This window comes from Manis javanica, chromosome 10 (genome assembly GCF_040802235.1).
Source record: "Manis javanica isolate MJ-LG chromosome 10, MJ_LKY, whole genome shotgun sequence".
Lineage (NCBI taxonomy): Eukaryota > Metazoa > Chordata > Mammalia > Pholidota > Manidae > Manis > Manis javanica.
This window is the reverse complement of record NC_133165.1, coordinates 52220503-52240316: the sequence shown is the minus strand read 5'-3', so window position 1 is coordinate 52240316 and position 19814 is coordinate 52220503. Positions and strand designations below refer to the sequence as shown.

At 41.9% G+C, this 19814-nt stretch overlaps 1 protein-coding gene across 3 annotated transcripts in view; it reads left to right on the top strand.

Annotated features, from left to right (window-relative positions):
* Nucleotides 1-8455: 8455 nt before the first annotated feature.
* MOSMO (modulator of smoothened) overlaps nucleotides 8456-19814 on the top strand; it is a 96095-nt gene continuing 84736 nt past the window's right edge. For all 3 annotated transcript variants that reach the window (XM_073215463.1, XM_036992389.2, XM_036992388.2), the window contains exon 1: nucleotides 8456-8606. In XM_073215463.1, the coding sequence (XP_073071564.1) occupies nucleotides 8501-8606 (106 nt within the window). In that variant the 5' untranslated portion in view covers nucleotides 8456-8500. The remainder of the gene's footprint in view (nucleotides 8607-19814) is intronic.

The window sequence follows — 19814 nt, the reverse complement described above, 5'->3', positions numbered from 1 at the left end:
GTAGAGCCTAGGCCTGAATTCAGGCCAGCTAACACTAAATGGTTTTTTCTTCTCACTACATTACAAGCCCTTGTGCCTCTCTGAGTCCTGAGCACTGCAGTAGGACCACAGCAGCCCTAGGAAAATATGCCTTGATCTGGATGGGAGATTCTTTCACTCAAAGACAAGAAGCAGGGCAGTACTGATAAAACTTTTGGGCTCTGGAGTCTAAGAGAGGGTTCAAATCCCTGCTTGGTATGACCAAGGAAAACTTAGTAAATATCTGATTCCTCATCTGTAAGGTGGTTTCATGCAGAACCAACTCAGGGAGTCAGGAGGGTAAACTGAGATCATGAATCTAAATGTTAATGATGATTAATACTGCCTACAAAAGAAGACATCTTTATTCACAGGGTCATAAACTGAAATGACACTGTGCCTGTGTTTGTATCCCACATGCTAGGTGGGGGTGAACTTGGACAAGGAACTCAATCACCCTGAGCCTCAGTTTCCTCACCTGTAAAAGGAGAATGATAATAATAGTTCCTACCTAGAAGGTTATTCTAAGAATTCAATGAATAAATATGCACAACAATATGGGTTATATAAGTGATAGCAACTGGCTGGCCCATAGGAAGCTTTCAATGTTGTTATCATCATCACGGTTACTCTGAAACCAAATAACCAGACTCTCCCTGAGGCAGAGGGGAGGGAAGCCAAGTGTGGGTGGTTGGGAGGCATGGGGAAACCCACAGTCACCTGGCTGGAGTTTTCCATCACTGGCTGCAGCCCCCTTCTTGATGAGGTGGGTGATCTGGAGATAGGGCCCATGCTGGATGATTATCAGGCCTAGTCCCAGGCTGCCCACAGTGAGATTGGTCTGCTGAGTTTTGCTCAAGTTGTGTACAGATGGCTTGACCTTAAGGTTGATTTGTCTTTCTAAGAAAAAGAGGGAGATTTCTTTTAGTCCTTCACCTAGACCACAGTCACAGGTTCTAAAAGCAGACCCCTGGGAGAGTTACTTCACCTCTCTATTCCTCTGTTTTGTTATCAGTAAAGTGGGGATAATAAAATGTCTGCCTCGGAGGATTGTTACAAGAATTAAATGAAATAATTAAAGGGCTTTTGCACAGTGCCTAGCACACTGTGAATGCTTAATCAATGTTAATTATTATCCATCCACTCAACAAACACTGAGGCAGGAAGTGTACTAGGAAAACAGCAGTGTTTCTTGCCCTCATGGATCTTCCAGCCTAGTGGAGGAGACAGGTATCAGTCACATAAACACTGGATAGCAAACTGTAACACACTGTGCAAAGGAAAAGCATACATTGCTCTGAGGGTGACCAACAGAAAGCCAAGGTTTCCTGTGGGGAAGGCAGGTCAGGCTTCACAGAGGAGGTAAAATTTGAATTGAGGTCCAAAGGCCCAATAGGAAATACATGGGCACGGGAAGGTGAGAGTCAGCTAATTGGCTCAAGGTTCTGAAGCAGAAAAGAAAGACCGTAGAGGAGACCAGCAAGGGGCAGACAGAGCAAAGCTGGCTGCCGGGCTGCTGCTCGGGTTTACCTAACGGGAGAAACTTAGAAGCCACTGAAGCGGGACACAGTATGGTTGATCTGTACTTAAAAATCCCTCTGGCTGCTGTGTGGAATGTGGACTGTGGGGTCCCCAGTGGAAGTGGAAAATGAAAGGGTTTCTGCAGTCATCCAAGAAGGTTGGCAATGACAGTAGAGACAGATATTTGGGAGGAAAATCTGGGATAGTGGGTAGTGGGAGGGGTTGAGATATGTTTCCTATAGCACTAAATCTCACTAGAAAAGTTTCAGAGACTGAGGAGTAACTCAAAACAAGTTATGTTCCCAAGAGGAAACTTCTGAGGAGAGTTGTGTTCAGTACACATTGAAGCTTCTGAGGAGATTTGCTTTCACACTTTTCCAGCATTTCACACACACACACTACTTAAGTGACAAACTGCTACTTGCCAAATCCATGTGACTGTGGTATTTTGGGGCCCACTATTGAGTGGGGCTTCCCCTGCTTCCCACCCCTCCACCCCCACCCCAGCTCAGGCAGATGGCCAGTTTCATGACCCTTCTGTCCAAGCAAGCACCCCTGCCTATCTCCAACCTCACATGCCCAAAAACCACAGATGCTCCCTGGAAAATAAAGTAACCTAGTATAAAGAAGATACCGTCTTCAGAGACTTTTCAACATTACAGGAGCGATTTGGAGCAGGTCGTCCCCTCCTTGAGCTTCTGGTTCTTGAGAGGTTAAAACATGTTTTCATATTTAGAAAACAGAGAAGACATCTTAGGCAGGGTCTGAGTTCCAACCTCAACTTGCATATTAAATGTGCTTATGATATATATCTATGAATTCCAGTCTCAAAAGACAGAAGAGGTAAGTGAAAAGCCAGACACATAAGATTCCATTTTTATGAGGTTCTCTGAAAAGCAGACTGGAGTGTCAGGACCTGGGGTGGCAGAAGGGATTGATCACAAAGGGGGCATCATAAGGTAATTTGGGGGTGGGTGTCGAACTGTTCTGTGTCTTGACTGTGGTGGTGATTGTTTTACTTGGATATGCGTTTGTCAAAACTCACAGAGCTGTACAGTAAAAGGGGGGGTCTTACTGTATGTAAATTATAGTTTAGTAAACAAATGATGGCAAGAGGCGATCTCCCAGGCCAAGAATGTGACATTCCCATTTTACAGAAGAAGAAGTGAGGAAGGCTTGGTCCCAAGGCACCACCCCTCTCCCCACTCCTCAGTTACCTTTTCCGCGTTTGTGGAAGCCCTCCTCCATAACCCCGGGAGGGCAGGCCGCTCAGGAGTCCCTCCCCACCCTACCCTAACCGAGACTAGAATCCGTCCAACGCCCAACTGCTGGGAACCCTGGAGGAGTCAGCGCACTTGTAGGGCTACCACTGGGGGCGCTACCCCGAGGCGGGCCGCCAGGGGGCGCTGCGGCGGAGACGCCCGGACTTAAGGCTGCAGCCCTGCGGTCACTGCCAAAGCCTCAGTGGGTCCTGGAAAATGGAAATTGTCAAAATGTTGGTGGAGAAAAGCAAAGCTTCTGAGTGAACTAGCACAGTGCCGAACTCGCAGTAGGTTCGTCATCCATTCTTGGGAAAATACTGAAATGGAGAGGGTGGAGGAAACAGAGGAGGGTGTCTCAAAAATGTGGTCTACAGAGGAAGGTCACAGCTAGATCACAGAACAGCGCAGACGCACCTGCTGCTCTCGCAATAATGGCATTTTTAAATACTTACGCATTTACAGCTCCAACTACTTTGTAACTACACTTTTTTCATGGGTGTTTTGAATGAGGAAAGGCCAAGAGTGACCAGAAAAAAATGAGTCACGATTAGGAGAGGAATTAATTCTTCCTTTTTTCCCAAAATAATCCTTCCTCCCTCACACATTCACTTATACAACAAATATTTAATGGAAACCCGCTTTGTGGTTTGTGCTGATGCTGGGGACACAACACTAGATAAGATAAACAAGAGCTCTAGCCTCTTGGAACTTCAATTTTAGAAACAGATGAAGGCAGCAGTTTTAGGAAAACAAACATAAGTTCTAGAAGAAACAGAAAACAATGTAATGAGGTAGATCCTGTTGTTATCCCCACTCTGATAAAACTGAGAGGCTAAGCACCTACATTCATGCCTTCAACAAACAGTAATTAAGCACCTATTAGGAGTCAGGCACTGTGCAAAGATTTCCATGGAAAATCTGGGCAGGCTGCAGCTTATTCTTTTTCTCTGGCTTTACCCAGACAATAAACCAGGGCAGATTTCTGGTTGGATAAATCTCGTGTTGCAGACACTGACAGGGCAGTGAACAGAGACGACCTATTCACCACTATTCTCAACCTGATGGAGTCTCTGGCAGGTGGTTTTTTGTGATAGATCACCTGTTTCCTCTTCTAAACAGTCAGGCAAGGCATCTGCCCAGATCCCAAATTAATTCTATCATAAAGTGCAGGCTTTCCCCCCATTTTCCTATGAAGGAATGGTGACAGTCTATGGACATAAAGCACATTAGTTGTCAACGTTCTGTGAGGGAGTATATTAGTGCCTGGAACACAGCAGGTCCATCCACCTCCCCTCCATCCCAGGCTGAAAACGCCATAGAGCAGACACCAAGGGTACCCTGGTTGGTGGAATAGAAGAATATGAACTGTGTCATGGATGCTGGGTCTTGCTATCCAGATCTCCCTTCAAGACTGAAAGACTTACTCCAACCCCTGCACCCCACCCCTACTGCTAACTGAAGGAAGCTCCTTGCCCAAGGTCACCCTGGCAGCTAGTATCCAGTGACTAGTCAATGCAGGGTGAAACACCTGGTTCCCTCAGCCCAGCTCCAACAACTCTGGGCCCCCACCCCAACTTCAGAGCTCCTACAAGGTCCACTAAGCTCCTCCTGTGGCTGCACTACAACCCAACGTCTCCCTCTGCCAGCTTGGCTTCCTTCCTTCTCCCCACAGGTGTGGGTCCTAAGAGCACTCCCCAGTAAACTCCCAGCGGCTCAGGGTTTCCTAGAAAACCCACCCTGCAACATCTAGTGTCAGGAATGGTCTGATGCTAAGGTGGGATTTGGAGCTGGATAACCCACTGCCCAGATAATAAGCCCCATCCCAAGAAGGAGCGTGTAGATAGCCTTGAGCATAGGGAAGCATTAAGATTGTTCAATTCTTCACCAGTTGTAAAATGGAATGGTTTGGTGCCCACATGATCCATCTGGGTGTCTCCTAGCATTTCTTTGCCCTATTTTCACAGTAAATGGACAAACAGAGTAACCACAGATTGAGAAGTACACGGCAACCAGGGGGCTCAGACTCTTCAGGACTGGAGGTGCAGGCCACCCCACACCATCAGCCACCTAGACTACCCAAGGTGCTAATAGAAGGTGAGGGAATCTAGGATGGACAGGAGGCAAGCAAGCAATGAGTGTGTCAGTTATGCTCCAAGATGAGCCACAGCAGCAGTGGGAGCTGTAGTTTGTCCTATTAACCTTCCTTTTAGAAGTTTTCCATGGGAAAAGATGCCCACCAGAAAAAGTTGGAACGGCCGTACTGCTTTGGAGCTCCCCGGGGTCACCCAAAGCCTCCTGTGACTGCAGCCAGACTGCTCCCTCTGCTCAGTCCTGCCTCCTCCCCTTCCCTCACAGTTCATCCTGGGAACACTCCCTAATAAACTTGCTGCACACAGATCAATGATCTCTTCTCCAAGTCAGATCCACTGGAACCCAATCCATGAGACTAAATAAGATTTGAGCCCAAGGTACAAGCTGCTACCCTCTGGGTTTAGCTCTTTGGTTTTATATAATCCCAGGAACCCCGGGTACACTCTGTGGTGCATCCACCACACTCTCTTGGCCTGCAGGGTAAACTAGACCCCAGGGAGGCACTGTGTGTTCTTTGTCCTGTCAGGCCAAAGAAACTCACTAAAGACAAGAGTGACTGCACAGTCCCCTCCACAGCTTTCCCTGAGGTCCCATCTGGATTCAGCTTCTGCTGGGCCAAGGCATACCATCCATCACAATAAAGCATGCCATGCTCAGAGCCCTTTAACAGCCGCAGAATAGCTATTTGTGACTTCAGGCTGCCAGCATAGCTTCCTCCTGGGGCCTTCTGTTTTCTTCTGGATACCCAAAGACTTCCTGCCTTAAGCAGTCTAAACAGAAAACGTCCCAGCTGCTTTGTTTAGGAGTGAAAGGATAGAGAGGTTCTATCACTGAAGCAGAGTGCCTGACTATGGGAGTCTGTTAGGTCTAATGGGGGAAAAAGGCCCAGAGAGGTGGCATGACTTTTCCCAAATTCAAGTCAGCAGGGATGAGACTAGAATACGGTTCTGCATTCTTTTTATAACATCATACCACCTCTCCCTAACCACTAGGGTTTTATTCTACTAAAATCTGGACAGATACAGAGAAGAAAGGATCTAATCTGGTCCTTAGATCCAAGAGACAGTTGGAACTTTAGAACACCAGGTGTGTTGGAAGACAAGGAAGAGATGTGGAGCTAAAAACAGGATTAATGGGAAATTGTAAACACAGTATTTGGTCCCTGTCCACCCCTCTCATCCCACTCCTGGTGGGTAACAATGAAGGAGATAGGTGACTGTTATCATAGCAACATGCAACCTTAAATCTAGCAAAAAACGTTAAAAATTTTAAAACTCCATACTAGTTGTTTTTATGCTTTAATCTTATATCCAGAACCTTTTGTGGAGGGGCAGAGGCACCAGGCACTGGGAAGTGCTGCCTGGGTAGAAGGAGAAATTTATACTTGTATTTTTACAAGTCATAAGAATCAAGTCACATCATTCCACGTAGCTGGAGTTTGAACAGGCAAACTGCCACAACATTTCACCCTAGGATACTCATTAAATGCCCAATAGTGGACATTATTCAGAACTGTGTAGTTGGAGTCTCTTCTATTCTGGGCAATAGAAACATTAGACAAGAAGCCAAGAACATGACTCCATATCACACTTCTTCAGTACTTATACAAAAGTAAAGACCTCATGCAGTAGTATGATATGCATATCTGAATCCCTGGAATATATAAATCAGCTTGTGCAATTTCTGTGGCAGAGGAAAAAACAAATGGTATCATAATTTAATAAAAGATTCTTCCCCCCAAGATACCAATGTTTGCTCAGGAAAGTTGATAGACTAGTAACCTAATCATCAAATCCACCCTTACCCAATCTATGTGGCAACCCTGATAACCCTCTGAATTTCTGCAAGGCTGTTGGATTTGGTGGAATTTGAAACTTGCTGAGTTTTGTAGACATAAAGGCATCCAAAAATATAGACAGAAGTCATTCTTCCAGGTCTTTCTAGAGATGACCTAGGTAGCATTTGAGGAGAAAATTAGTGTCTCTTCTATTTTTAGCATGGGGGACTGTCTGAGAAAGAGAAGAGCTTGATCCAAAGTCAGGGTAATAGTGATTTGGTCCATGAGTCATGAAATAATATGAAACCTCCACTAGAGAGCAAAATTGTACATAGATATCATCTGTATTGCTAACAAATTGTGTCAGTATTTTGTTTTTTCTGTTTATTCATCCAACCTAAGCCTCTCTGCAGGCCCCAACTCAGTAAATAATATAACCAAACACCTGGCTATTCAGACCAAAAATTTAGGAGTTATTTGAGTCTTTTTTTTCCCAACCCTTTCCCCATTCTCAGCTAGTCGTGCCCTCTGCCTACAGAGAATCCAAATCTGTCCATTTTTCTCCATCTTCAGTATTCTCATCCTTGCTAAAGCTACATGTCTCTCTTCTGGACTGCTTTGCCTGTTAACTGGTATCCCTATTTTCATTCTTGCCGCTCCTCCCTACCCACCACGCTATTCTTATAGAGAAATCCTGTCACTCTCCTGCTAAAATCCCTCCACTGCCTTCCCCATGCACTTAGAACAAAATTTACTCTTTACCACGGCCCCCAAAGCCTGACATGTGGCCTCAGCCTACCTCTGCGGGTTTTCATTGAACTCTCCAGCCAAACAGGCCATATCACAGTTCCTTGAACAGGCCAACCTCTTCCCTACCCCCTCCCCTGATGCTGTTTGCACCTGCTTTTCCCTGTCTGGAGTGGTCGTGCCCAGATCTTCATAGGTCAGGCCTTTATGATCCTGGCGGTCTCAGTAACCTTCTCCGACCATCCTAAGTATCACCACTCCGCCATCAGACAGACCCCCATGTAATTCATAGATCAACACAGTAAGTGACCTTTACTTTAAACATAAGTTTTAAACGTATTTCTGTCTTTTCCCCACCAGGATATAAGCTTCAAGAAAGCGAGTACCTTGTCTCTCATGTCACTCCAGTACCCCCAGGACCTCAACTGCCTGACCCACAGGTGGCCATAGTTAACCTCCTGACAGTCCCGGGGCTAACACACGAAAGCGGCAATGATGAAACAAGGTGACGACGGCTGTCGGAGGAGTCGGGGCCCTCCTACTGCTGGAAGACGGGCGCCCCCCACCCCACTGAATCCAGTCTCCCTTTGAAAGGCTAAGGGCTGAGGCCCATTTGGTGACCAAAACACGATCCTTAACAACGATAACATTATTATTATTGGCAATACAGCCAAAAGGTGGCGTTGCCTGCCGGAAGAGACCGGGAACGGGGCAGGGGCCTCAGCCCGGTCGGGCTCGGGACCCGGGCAGCGAGGCGGGCGGCCAAGCAGAGGCGCAGAGCCCGGTGGATACGTTTCGCTCGCTGCGGCCGGGAACTCGGAGCCGGCCTCGCCAGCGCCGCGCTTCGCTTCCGGGTGAGGGGCGGGACACCCGAGCAGTTCCGGGGCGGGCGGCGGTTCCGGCTGTGCGGGCCGCGCCGCGGCTGCTGGTCCCGGGCGCGCGGAGGGCGCGAGCGGCGCGCGGGGGCCGAGGGGGCGTAAGGCGGCGGCGCGGGGACTCCGGGCCCCGGCGGCGGCCCATGGGGCGGGAGGCGTGAGGCCGCGGCCTGCCCGGGGCTCGGGGGGTGGGGGGAGCGGGTGGGGAGATGGATAAACTGACCATCATCTCAGGATGTCTCTTTCTGGCCGCCGATATCTTCGCCATCGCCAGCATCGCCAACCCCGACTGGATCAACACCGGGGAGTCCGCGGGTGAGCGGCGGGCGCGCGGGTCCGGCGGGGTTTGGCAGAGGGGAGGGGAGACCCTGCTGAGGGGAAAATGCGGCTGGAGGGGGCGAGGCGGGGGTCGGCCTGAGGAGCAAGGGGGCGAAGAGGCAAGCCGGCTGCGGGGCCGAGCGGCTTGGGGGCCGAGGAGAGAGGCGACGGAGAAGAGGACGCGCAGGTCGCTAGCGGGACCCTCGGGAGGCGGGGAGCGGCGCCCCAGGCTGAGGGAAAAGTGGCCGGCCGGAGAGACCTGGGCTGGGCCGTGGAGTCCCGGCTGGGGGAGACAGCCACCGGCCCTGAGGGACCGCGGGGGAACGAGCTTCGTCTTGGATTAAAAAAAGGAAGTCAAGCTGGGAGACCAGAGCTAACGGCTTTGGAGGAAAAGGAGGCGCCTGTGAAGAAATTAGAAACCAGGCGGGGAGGCTGGGGTCGGGAGCGAGGCAGCCGGTGGGGCCCGGCGAGAGCTGCGAGAGAGCCTGTGCGCGGATGGAGGTGGGAGAGCGCCCGGCGAGGCAGGGTCAGTGGTGCTGGGGGATGGGGACGCCGGGCAGGAGCCCCCTCCCGCGCCCCCGCCGGTCCCCTGGACGCTTGGCCATGTTTGAGAAGCTTGTGGCTTCTGGGAGCTATAATTTTATTTTAATTTTTAATCTTAATTTAATTTTAGGCCCGGGAGCTATAATAATACTAATAATAAACTTTATTTTATGGAGCATCTTTCATTCCAGCGCGTCACAAAATGCCTTAGAGATCGTAATAGTTACAAAATTAAATAACACATCAGAGTTGTCGGCAGCCCGGCAGCAGTAGCAATACCTGCTCTACCACGTTGCTGTAGGCAGCGGAAACAAGGTGGTGCCCTCAGGAAAGAGGCGTCTTTCTCAAGGGTAGCTCAGGTGAATGCCCTTGCAAGGCTTTTCTCCGCTTGGGCCGCCACCGCATACGTATACACACACACTCACTCATTTTCACCGAGACCTGTGACACCAAACCTTTAATTAATGTAACAGCTGTCAGGAATGCTGCTGGGAATTAAGGAATGAGCTTGTTTTCTAACTGCCTGTTCAGTGCAGGTGAAGGGAATATTGGGGGTTGGGAATGTCAAACTCCCTCCGTGAATAATTTGTTATAAAAATGTATCACTGTGCTGTCAAACTAACTTCTTAAGCATTACTTATGGTTCTCTATTTATCCTGCAGTATTTTTAGCTCTTAAAAAAGCTGTAGCTGGGACATTTGTTGCTTCCTCCTCCCTTCTATTCCTCCATCTAGGCCTAGTAACACAAAATCAGATTTACTGGTTATTCAAATAACACTAAAAAAGTTCTCCTTTTCTTGCCTACACAGTTTTAACAGAGCTCTTAATCGTAAAGTATATATGGTTATTATGAAGTGATGGAGGTGTTAACTAATGCTATGATGGTAATACTGCAATATATAAATATATCAAATCAACATGTTGTACATGGTAAACATACAATGTTATGTATCAATTATATCAATTTTTTTAATTGTAAAGGTTTTACTAGTAAAGGTATAACTGGTAGTTAGTACAGTTGTATGTGTGACATCCAGTCCATCATGACCTGTTGTTTTTATCCTAATTATATTTGCGCTGATTGCTCTTATGTGACTTTCTTTGGGGCTTTACATACTTAGGGGCAAAGAGGTTTCACAGTTCTAGCAAAAACTATCCTTTTGCAAAGGAGTTTAGGCAGAATCTCAATGTATAAAATAGACTAAATGTCTGTGAGAGAGGGAATTGTTTCCTATGCAGAAGAAAGCAATAATTAATAGGATAATATTCCTGGGGAGATGAGAAAAGGCAGCACTTAAAGCCCCGGAAAAGGGATAGCCCCTCTATTATACTAGAAAGCAAGAAAAGGATGAGTACAACCCCTCCAACTTAGTAGGCACAGTCATTAGCAGTGAGATGCCACAGAGATGGGAGGGACAGGAACCCAGAGTTTGAAGGAAATAGAAAATGTTTGAAATAAGCAAATAGTTGCAGAGAGAGCAACCAGCGACATGGTAGGATTGTCTAGCAGCACAGAAGCCTTGTTGAAGTAAGTGGTCATGAACGTACAGTGTGATAACCCATCTGCCTTGTTGCCTTTCTCTAGTATTCCTCAGCTGCTTTGGTACCAGTGTGTGGTAAAAGCCAATAGAAGGTTCCATTCAGGGTTGGGGTTTGTCAGATATATGCAACAAAATGACAGTGGAACAGGTTTTTAAAGTATTGGCCAAAACAGCATTGTAATGAGGGCTCATGGAATCTCAGTGGTATGACAAGTATAAGTGAAGAAAGGAAAATGCTAATGTATTGGTCAATGAACAGCAGGTGGTACATGGTCAGTGGAATAGTAAACCCAATAGATGGGAAGACCTGACTGGAGTGATTGATACAACAAAGTGGAAGAGCAGGGTATTGTGGGCACAAGGTCCAGAGTATGACAGTGGGGATATGTGGCTAAAGTGGGATGGAGGAGGTCATTTTTTTCCCCAGCAGTTTTCCTTGCCATCTCTTGACACCCTTCAATTCATATTCTTTAGCTGGAAAGGAATAATAGGGTAATAGGGACAGTAGGAAATTTTTTCAAAATCATATCTAACCCGTGCTTCTTACCTTAAATATGTCAGACAATAAACCCCCCAAAACTTAAAATGAATGGGATGTGTGCCTTTGTTCACTCTTGTGCTCTTGCACTGTGATAAGATGCACCTGATCTTTGCCTGGTATTTGAACTTGTATCCTCACTGTACACTTTCATCTGAGCAGACAGATCCAGTCTTGAGTTAAAAAAAAAATGCAGTTACACCTTTCAAATCAGTGAAAGTTCAAGTAAGGTCTCAGGTGACAGGACTAGCTTTATTCTAAAATATGTACAAAAGTGGCTTAACCTGGCAGCAAAAGGTTAAAGTGTTGGTTCTCTTCAGTGAGTGCATTATATATAGCATATAAAAGTTTGGGTTGTGATGTTTTTACTGTGATTTTTTTTAAATTGAAAAAATATATTTTGAAAGGAGAGCTCCTGGAGACAAAAGGTTCTGCAGAATATGGTTAAAAAGCCACTTAGTAGTGAACTACTAAAAGAAAATTTCAAGATTGAAAGACAAACTTGATGACTTAACTAGCTCTGTGGCTCTGGGCAACTTAGTCTTTCTTTGTACAGCTCCCCCTCTGTAAAGCAGGGATAATAAATAATACCTCACTGGGTTTTTGTGATGATTGAGTTACTACATGTAGAACATTTAGAACAGTGCCTGACATGAAGTAAGTGCTCAGTAAAATGTATTGTTGTATTGTTCTAGGTTATAGTAACAGGTGTCAGAATCCCAGGTTTCAAAGTATAGCTCAGAACTTGTTACTGTGAGAATTGATAATGTTTTCTTTATTAGATGTTCTTGGAAATAAGGAAATTTCATGAATAATATGGCCAGGCTTAGCACAAGTCAAATTTGTTTTTACTCTTGGCTTTGGACTTTCTTCCTCATTCCCATATTGTTTCTCTTCTTTCAGTCTTTCATATCAATATTCTAGTCTCTGTACTCAGCTTCTACGTGAACTACAACAAAAAGAAATATCCCAAAACAAAAAACTGAATAACTTCCTAAAGTCCAAAAGAATAAACTATATTATCATAAGTTATGACCCACACTTCATACTCTCAGTCTTTAGTTTGTTTCTGTTATATTAGTACAAATACAGAGAAAGTACATTGCTTTTATTTTAATCTGTGTGTGGTAACAGTTCCAGAGCTTGTTCAAAAAGCTTTTGGATTATGCACAAACTTTTGAAGATGTAATGGAATAGAAAGAGATATTATGTGTATGGGGAAAGTGCCTGGGGGGAGGTTCTTTAGTAAGGACCCTTAGCAGCTTCTATGAATGTAATAAAAAATGTTGAATAGTAGGTGAATGTAATAGCACAATTATATAATTCTGCTCTGCTGGGGTTAAATTTCTGCTAGTTACTGGAACTCAACATCAATAGCAATAGCTTTCATTTTATATAGTGTTTTGCAGTTTTGAAGCACTTTGTGACTTGATTTGGTTCATTAGGTTTTTTTATATTTGGCCAATGTAAAATAGTAAAATTCTACATTTTTCCCCATGTCAGTGCTTTGCATATGAGATTTGAGTTTCAGTGTTGTAAAGACTCCTATCAAGAAAACTCTTTATTGAATTATTTATGCATACCTTTTATTTATTTAAGTGAGGTTAACATTTTTCTGTGGCTGAAGTTTTTGCCAGGTTACAGAAGAGGGAATAAAGGTTTGGGTTTCAGTCTTGGTGTCCTTTGCTCTGGACAAGTCCCTTAACCCCACTGTCACAGTTTTCTCTTCCCTAAAGAGACAAACTTTTTGTGAAAAAAATGTTTTGTTTTATTAGTTTTAACAAGATCAACAATTTAAAAAGCTGCTTCTGATAAAAAATAGTCTAGAGATCTTTATTGAGGCATCATCTCTTTACAGCAAGAATTTCAGTGACCATTTGGGGTTATATCATCCTAAACCATTCTAGATGGATTTGCTTAGTGTTCTTTATGAAGATTTCCAAATATTTTCTGAAAGTTTCTTCCTGTATGTGAAGGAACTTCTTCCTTGTCTAATCAAGATTTTTCTCTTTAGAATTGGTTATCCCATTCACATTGTAGTTTGTCACCATGTATGTATTCCTGAAATGTTTTCATTTTTCTTTTTTAAATTGTTTAGATCAGATGTTAAGAGTGTTTAAGGAGTCTTATTACCTGATACCCTCTTTGTTTGTATTCTGAACTAATTGAAAACAGTAATTAGCCAAAATATTATTTTATTACTGATAAAGAGGATATTGGAGAATGTGGTGTATCTGTGAATTAGCATCTTCCTCCTACTGGACCATCTTTTTCCTACAATAAGACTTCCAGAATGAAAGAACAAAAGGTGAGTACTCCCTATGGGCAACTTGCTCCCATGGGCTAAATGTTGCACTACATATGTCCAGTTTTCTAAACTTCCAGTCAAATGAAGTCACTCCTCCTGACCTGGGAAAGATAAAGTGAGGGGACACAAATAAGCTAAAAATATTGTGCTAACAAGCCCCCTACATCCCCTGTGCCTCATGGATAAAAACATCAGAAATAGGGAGAAAGCCTTACCTGTTTGAAACCAAGGAGATGGCTGTCATTTTGTGAGGAAGAGTTTTCTTTTTCCTCCACTATAAAGACTGGCAGGTACTTGGGGAAGTGAAAGACTTGAGGGGGATGTCATTTCCTATTCTGATACCCACTACCCTCTCCACAGGAAATCCTGGTAAACCTCAGATAGGGGATTGTGGTGCTTGACATCTATCACGTAAGAGTTCAAGATTTATAAGTAGATCCTGGCCTACAGACTGGGAGGTCCTTGGTTTAAAATATTAAAGTGAGAAGCTGCTCAAGCAGATCTATTTATTAATGCTCAAAAATTATTAAACAATAAGCTCTTTCCCTTGCACTCTGACAACTTGAGTGATCACAAAGGTGCTTTAGCATGAAGAAGATTTGCAATGTTAAACAAACCAACCTATTTAGAACTTCACTGTATTACTTTGGACATGACTTGTAAGAGAAGGAAAGAATGTAGTTACCTAAGAGGGCAAAAATCTTAGATCTGTGTTCTCCTTTAATTTAAAAAGCATTAACAAAATTTCTTCAATAGTTTTTTGAGATTTTTTTTTCCAGGAAATTTCTTTTTTTTTTTTAAACAGCTTTATTGAGATATAATTCACATCACCCACAAAATTTGCCCACTTCAAGTGTGCAATGTAATGGTTTTTACTGTATTCATAGAACTTTCCACCTTCACCACAATTAAATTTAGAACAATTTCAGTACCCCAAAAAGAAACCCCACACCCCTTAACCATCATCACCCCCTAATTTGTTGGTCCTAGACAATGACCAGTCTACTTTGTCTCTGTGTATTTGCCTTTTCTGGACATTTCACAAATGGAATCATACAGTATAGGTGGTCTTTTGTAACTGGCTTCTTTTACTTAGCAAGATGTTTTCAAACTTCATATTATAGCAAGTATCAGTACTTTATTTCTTTTTGTTGTCAAATTAATATGGTATATATGAATACACCACTTTTTATTTATTTATTCATCAGTTGACAGACATTTGGGCCAATACATTTCTTTTACTTCCAAGAATTAACACTTCTCCCAAATGTTAAAAGTGGTACGAAGATTTTCTTTTTGTTTTTTGTTTTTAATGACATTACTAGTGTTATTTATTTCAGCATATCAAATACTAACTTCAAATAAAAATCCAAAGACCAGTCTTATTACAGTGCTCACAGGACATACTTGAAGCTTGATATCCCTATGATACTGTGAATTTCACAGTGCAGGCCAGATTCCAAGATGAGATTAGATTTCCTGAACAAAGCATTTATTTAGTTTATAACCTTAGTTCCAGAAGTCATCTCTTTTTACCATTATCAACAGGGATGTAGCCACTTCAGGATGATGAAAGGTGTAAGCTAGCAGGCGTTAAAAGTTTTGGAGAAGAGGAATGTGGGACCAGGAACGTGGACTGAAGCCATGAGTAAATGGAAGTCACTAAAAGGAAGGAAATTACAAAAAAAAACTAGAGTGATGACTACCATTGATTCATTAGACTGATCAGACTCGTTAAATTCTTTTGTGACTTGGCAGCCAGAGCCCTTTCAAAGCTGGCATAGTAATAGTCACATACATCAGTCTGTTGCTGTTCAGCTTAGCATGACCTAAAACAATGTAACCGTTTAACCCTTTCCTGATAAATATTGGAGTTATGTTAGAGTTGCAATATAGAAAAATGGTCCTGTGGAATTTGAAGTCAGACATATCTAGATTTTATTCTTGGATTCCCATTTACGAGCTTTATGGTTTGGGGCATGTAATTTGATGTCTCAGCTATAAAATGGGAATGATATATATATTTAGTTCAAAGGATGGTAGTGAAGAAATAAAATATGGCATAAGGAAGTAGCACATGGTCTAATACATAACAAATTCTCAAATGTCAGTAGTAATTATTATCTATTATATAAAAAATCAAAGCATCCTAATTTTTAAAACACTTCCATTTTTATTATCTTTTTTATGTATTTATTTATATTTTGCCTTATTCTAAAAAGAGATTTAAGGCTACATGGCGTGTCTGTATTTGAATATACCTGAAAGCTGCTGAGTTCAACCTGGGAAGAGACTGAGAAATCAGTGGTAATATAAACTTAATGGGACCATATAAGTACCAAAGCCACGGAACGCATTGGGTTTATATGTCTGGAACAGACAGAGAGATTTTCTAAGTGAAAGGTAGCCAAGCATAGTGGAAAGGTTTTGAGGTCAAACCAACATGTAATCAAATCCCACTCTCACTATTTTCTAGCCATGTAATTGATCTTAGACAAGTTGTAGTTGAGAGTTTGTAATTAATAAAAAGTATATCATTCAGACTTGATTAAATACCTTTTTCAGCACTTTCAGTTATGTAGGTTCAGACTTTTCAGTGAATTATAAAGCTCATTTAGTTCAGAAGTTATTTTTAAAGAACTATAAGAGCTAGGAATCTATAAATCTTTACAATTGGAGTATCAAGAGTTAGTCTCACCTCAAAGGCTGAAAATAAGTTTGAAATATATGAGATAATTGTGTTTTTATGGAAACCCAGCAAATAGAACAATTGAAATTTTGTTTCATTTATAGAATGTAATTTCCTCCTGTTAGCGTCTGTAATGTAACTGTGAGTTTCCGTTTTTTTCCCATACTCCTTTTCAATGCATACTTATGCAGTGGGCTGTATTACATAATCTTAAAGAGAAAATTAGGCATATAATGAAGTATTGCTATTTATGAAATTGTTATTGTTGAATTATAAATAAAAGCTTAATCATGCAACTTGAATGGTTCATTATTTACATAGTGACCTTGTTTTATATCCTCTAAGTAACCCAGGACATTAGGTTGTACAGTGACAGCAATGACAATATGTAAATTTTATGTATTTATATATAAGGTATAAATTTCATATTTCACAGCCTTACCTGTTTATGATTATTTTATATAACATGACATTTTTGATTGTCAGAGTATTTTATTTTCAAGCTCTGAAAGTACATGTTTTTTCCCCAACTACTTCCTACAGTTCTTTGCCCAGCTAGTAGCTAGCTGCTAAAATGTTTCATACTTAAAATCTGATCCAGTTGGTAACAACAGATTGGGTATAGTGGCTATGTTATTTCATTTATTACTGACTATAGACTGTTGAAAGAAATCTTTACTGTTGTTGAGATGCTAGCAAGGTTAGATAAGAGCCATGAGGGAACCTAAGGATCTTTTTTGGGTTTTTTTTTTCTCTGATTCATAAAATTTAATAGCTGTATGTCCTGGTGTCTTATTTCTGCTGCTCACAGACCCACTGCTCTGGGGTCAGGGTTTTCTGCTCAGAGGCATGGTTAGGATCTTTGAATATCAAGGTACCTAAGAATAAGTATCTGGATCAAAATCACTTTTCAGTAACACGCCTATGTAAACTTCCCTATGTATTCTCTTATTAGCTGTAAATGACAGGGAGGAGAATCTTTGCCAAATATGCCATAGAAATGTGATGTTCCTTTGGGGTTTGTTGCTTTAGAGTTGACAAAGAAGCATATGGATTTGAGTGCTGCTATCAATGATACTTACATATATTTGTGAGTATACCAACACCATGTATAATTTGATTACATGAAGTTTCAGCATATGACTCCAGTTCAGTTTTGAAGCAAACTCACATTTCTTTGAACCACTGTTACATATTCTTTTAATTTAGGGGGAAAAGGCTGCACTTTGTGTGTGTCTCTACTAACTTTGCTATAAATAAAAGGTCACATTTGGCATTTTGACACTTGGTGTTGTGTGTATTGAGCAAAAAGGCAGCTGTTGACTTGTAATATAGATTGGTTCAACTAGGGACCATCTACTTCTATCCATAGAGATTAAATAGGAGTAATAAAAATGTAGTTGGTTGGGTATAGTAAGAAAATGGGAGAGCAGGATTTCACTAGGTCTACCCATTTGCAGTGTATTCACAGTAAGTTACTCACCTGGAACATTGTTGCATCTACTTTCAGCTATAATAATAGAGGTTCTTTTCAAAAACAGATGGTCCGTGTTCAGATTGGTCTGCCGACCAGACCACTAACTTCAAAGGCAAAGATCTCTAAGGCTATTTCATTTATGACCACTTCTTTTATGACCATTTCATTTAAAAAGTACTATCCATTTTAGTGAAATCTTTACTTTCCTATGAATATTCTTTAATCTTCTCATAGGTGTTTCTTGTACCACTGGACTTGTTCCAGACAGTCTTGCAACATGCTTATCAAAGTTATCTGTGGTCTGTAAGGAACTGTACTGAATATTCTGAGGGATTGCATTTAAGCAAATGAAAAAATATTTTATCCTTGAGGACCCTGTACTCTGTTTGGGAAGGTAAAATTATGTACATAGGAAATAAGTCAAATGTGATGAAACTGCTTCCTGCCCAGGTGGTTGAGGAGGAGGTGGAATTTGAGCTTAATAGATGATACACTTAATGAGTATTTACATAATTCAAATAATTAGGAAGAATTGGGCAGAACTTGTCTTTAAAGGTGGATGGCTTGGGTAAAGGTAGATAAAAGGCAAGGAAGTTTACATTCCAGTCCATTTTTATACATTGCTGCTGAATTTATCTTCATAAAGATTATGTATTATAATAATAATGTGCTTACAGTAGCAAATACTTATGTAGCTTTTAATCTATGACAGATACTTTTCTAGGTACTTTACATGTATTAACTAATTTCATCCTTATAACATCCCTATGTAAATGCTGTTATTAGTCCCATGGAGACAAAGAAGTTATGTAACTTGCCCAAGGTCAGACTGCTGATAAGTAGTAAGAGCTGAGATTTGCATCCAGGAAGTCTAGGTCCAGAATCCTGGCTCTTAACCATTTCATGTGCAATCTGGAAACCTCCAGTGACTCTTCATCTTCCACAGCACAGAAGGCACTCAAGGATCTTTACAGTATGGCTCTAGTCTACCTTTCTGACCTTAAATCCTACTCTTTTTTTCTACAGGGATCTACATTCTAGCTCCTATGTGTTACTTTCTGTTTCCTAAATACAATCTGTACTCTCATCTCTAAATCTTTGTTTATATTGTTTATTCTCAGCGTGAAATGCGCCCTCTTACTCTTCCTGGTCCTTGTCTTAACAGTGGCCTACCCATCTGCCAAGCATATTTTAACTGCCATCTTCAAAAAACCTTTTGTGATATTCTACCCAAAGTGATTTTTCCCCCTTGGCAACACCTTGCACATTTCATGGTAGCATGATTATATCATTGTTTGTGTGTTACTTGCCCTATTTTCTAATGTAGATTTTTGAAGTCCCTAAAGAACAAGTGATATGACTTATTGATCTCTGAATCTAGGTAGCACTCAGTCCAAGTTTACACGGGGCAGGAAAGAGGAAGTTTTGCAGTTGACACCAAGATTTTCAACATGGAGTAGGGAATAGAATTGTCCTTAAAGGTGAGACATGGAGAGAGAGCTGATTTGTGGGCAGATGTGATGTGTTTGTTTTAGACAGTTCGTTAGAAGTGAGAGTAGATTATCCGAGCAGAAAAGGATTAGAGCTCGCGAGGAATATTTGCATTCCTAGTCTTACCTCATTTTCACAAGTATGATACTCATATTGTTACATACATAAAATTACTGTTCAGTAGCTGCATATCTACAGAATGCAGTCTTAATTTTTTTTTTTACATTTACCAGTTTTCATTTTTGAAAGTAAGGTCCAACTACCTATTGTCCTATCCAATTTTGAAAAAAATATAAGATAAAAATTAATTTGTAGGTTGATTGGTTCTCTAGATCAATATAGGAGTTAGATTCCAAGGCTAACCCATAAGATAATGCTGTAGCTGATATTTATTCTGCAACAACAATAACAAAAATAGTAAAAAATATGTATAGTTGCATTACTAATGGTATTTTTGAAAAGAAGAAAAGGACTAAGAAATGGTAGCTTAGTTCTCTGATCCTTTAATTTGTCACTTTGGCTTTAAAACTTATAGCATTCCTTCTGTGTGCTTCACTGAGATTCTTCTAACATTTGTTAACAATATTTTGCATCATTTTTTGACTTCAAAATGTCCCT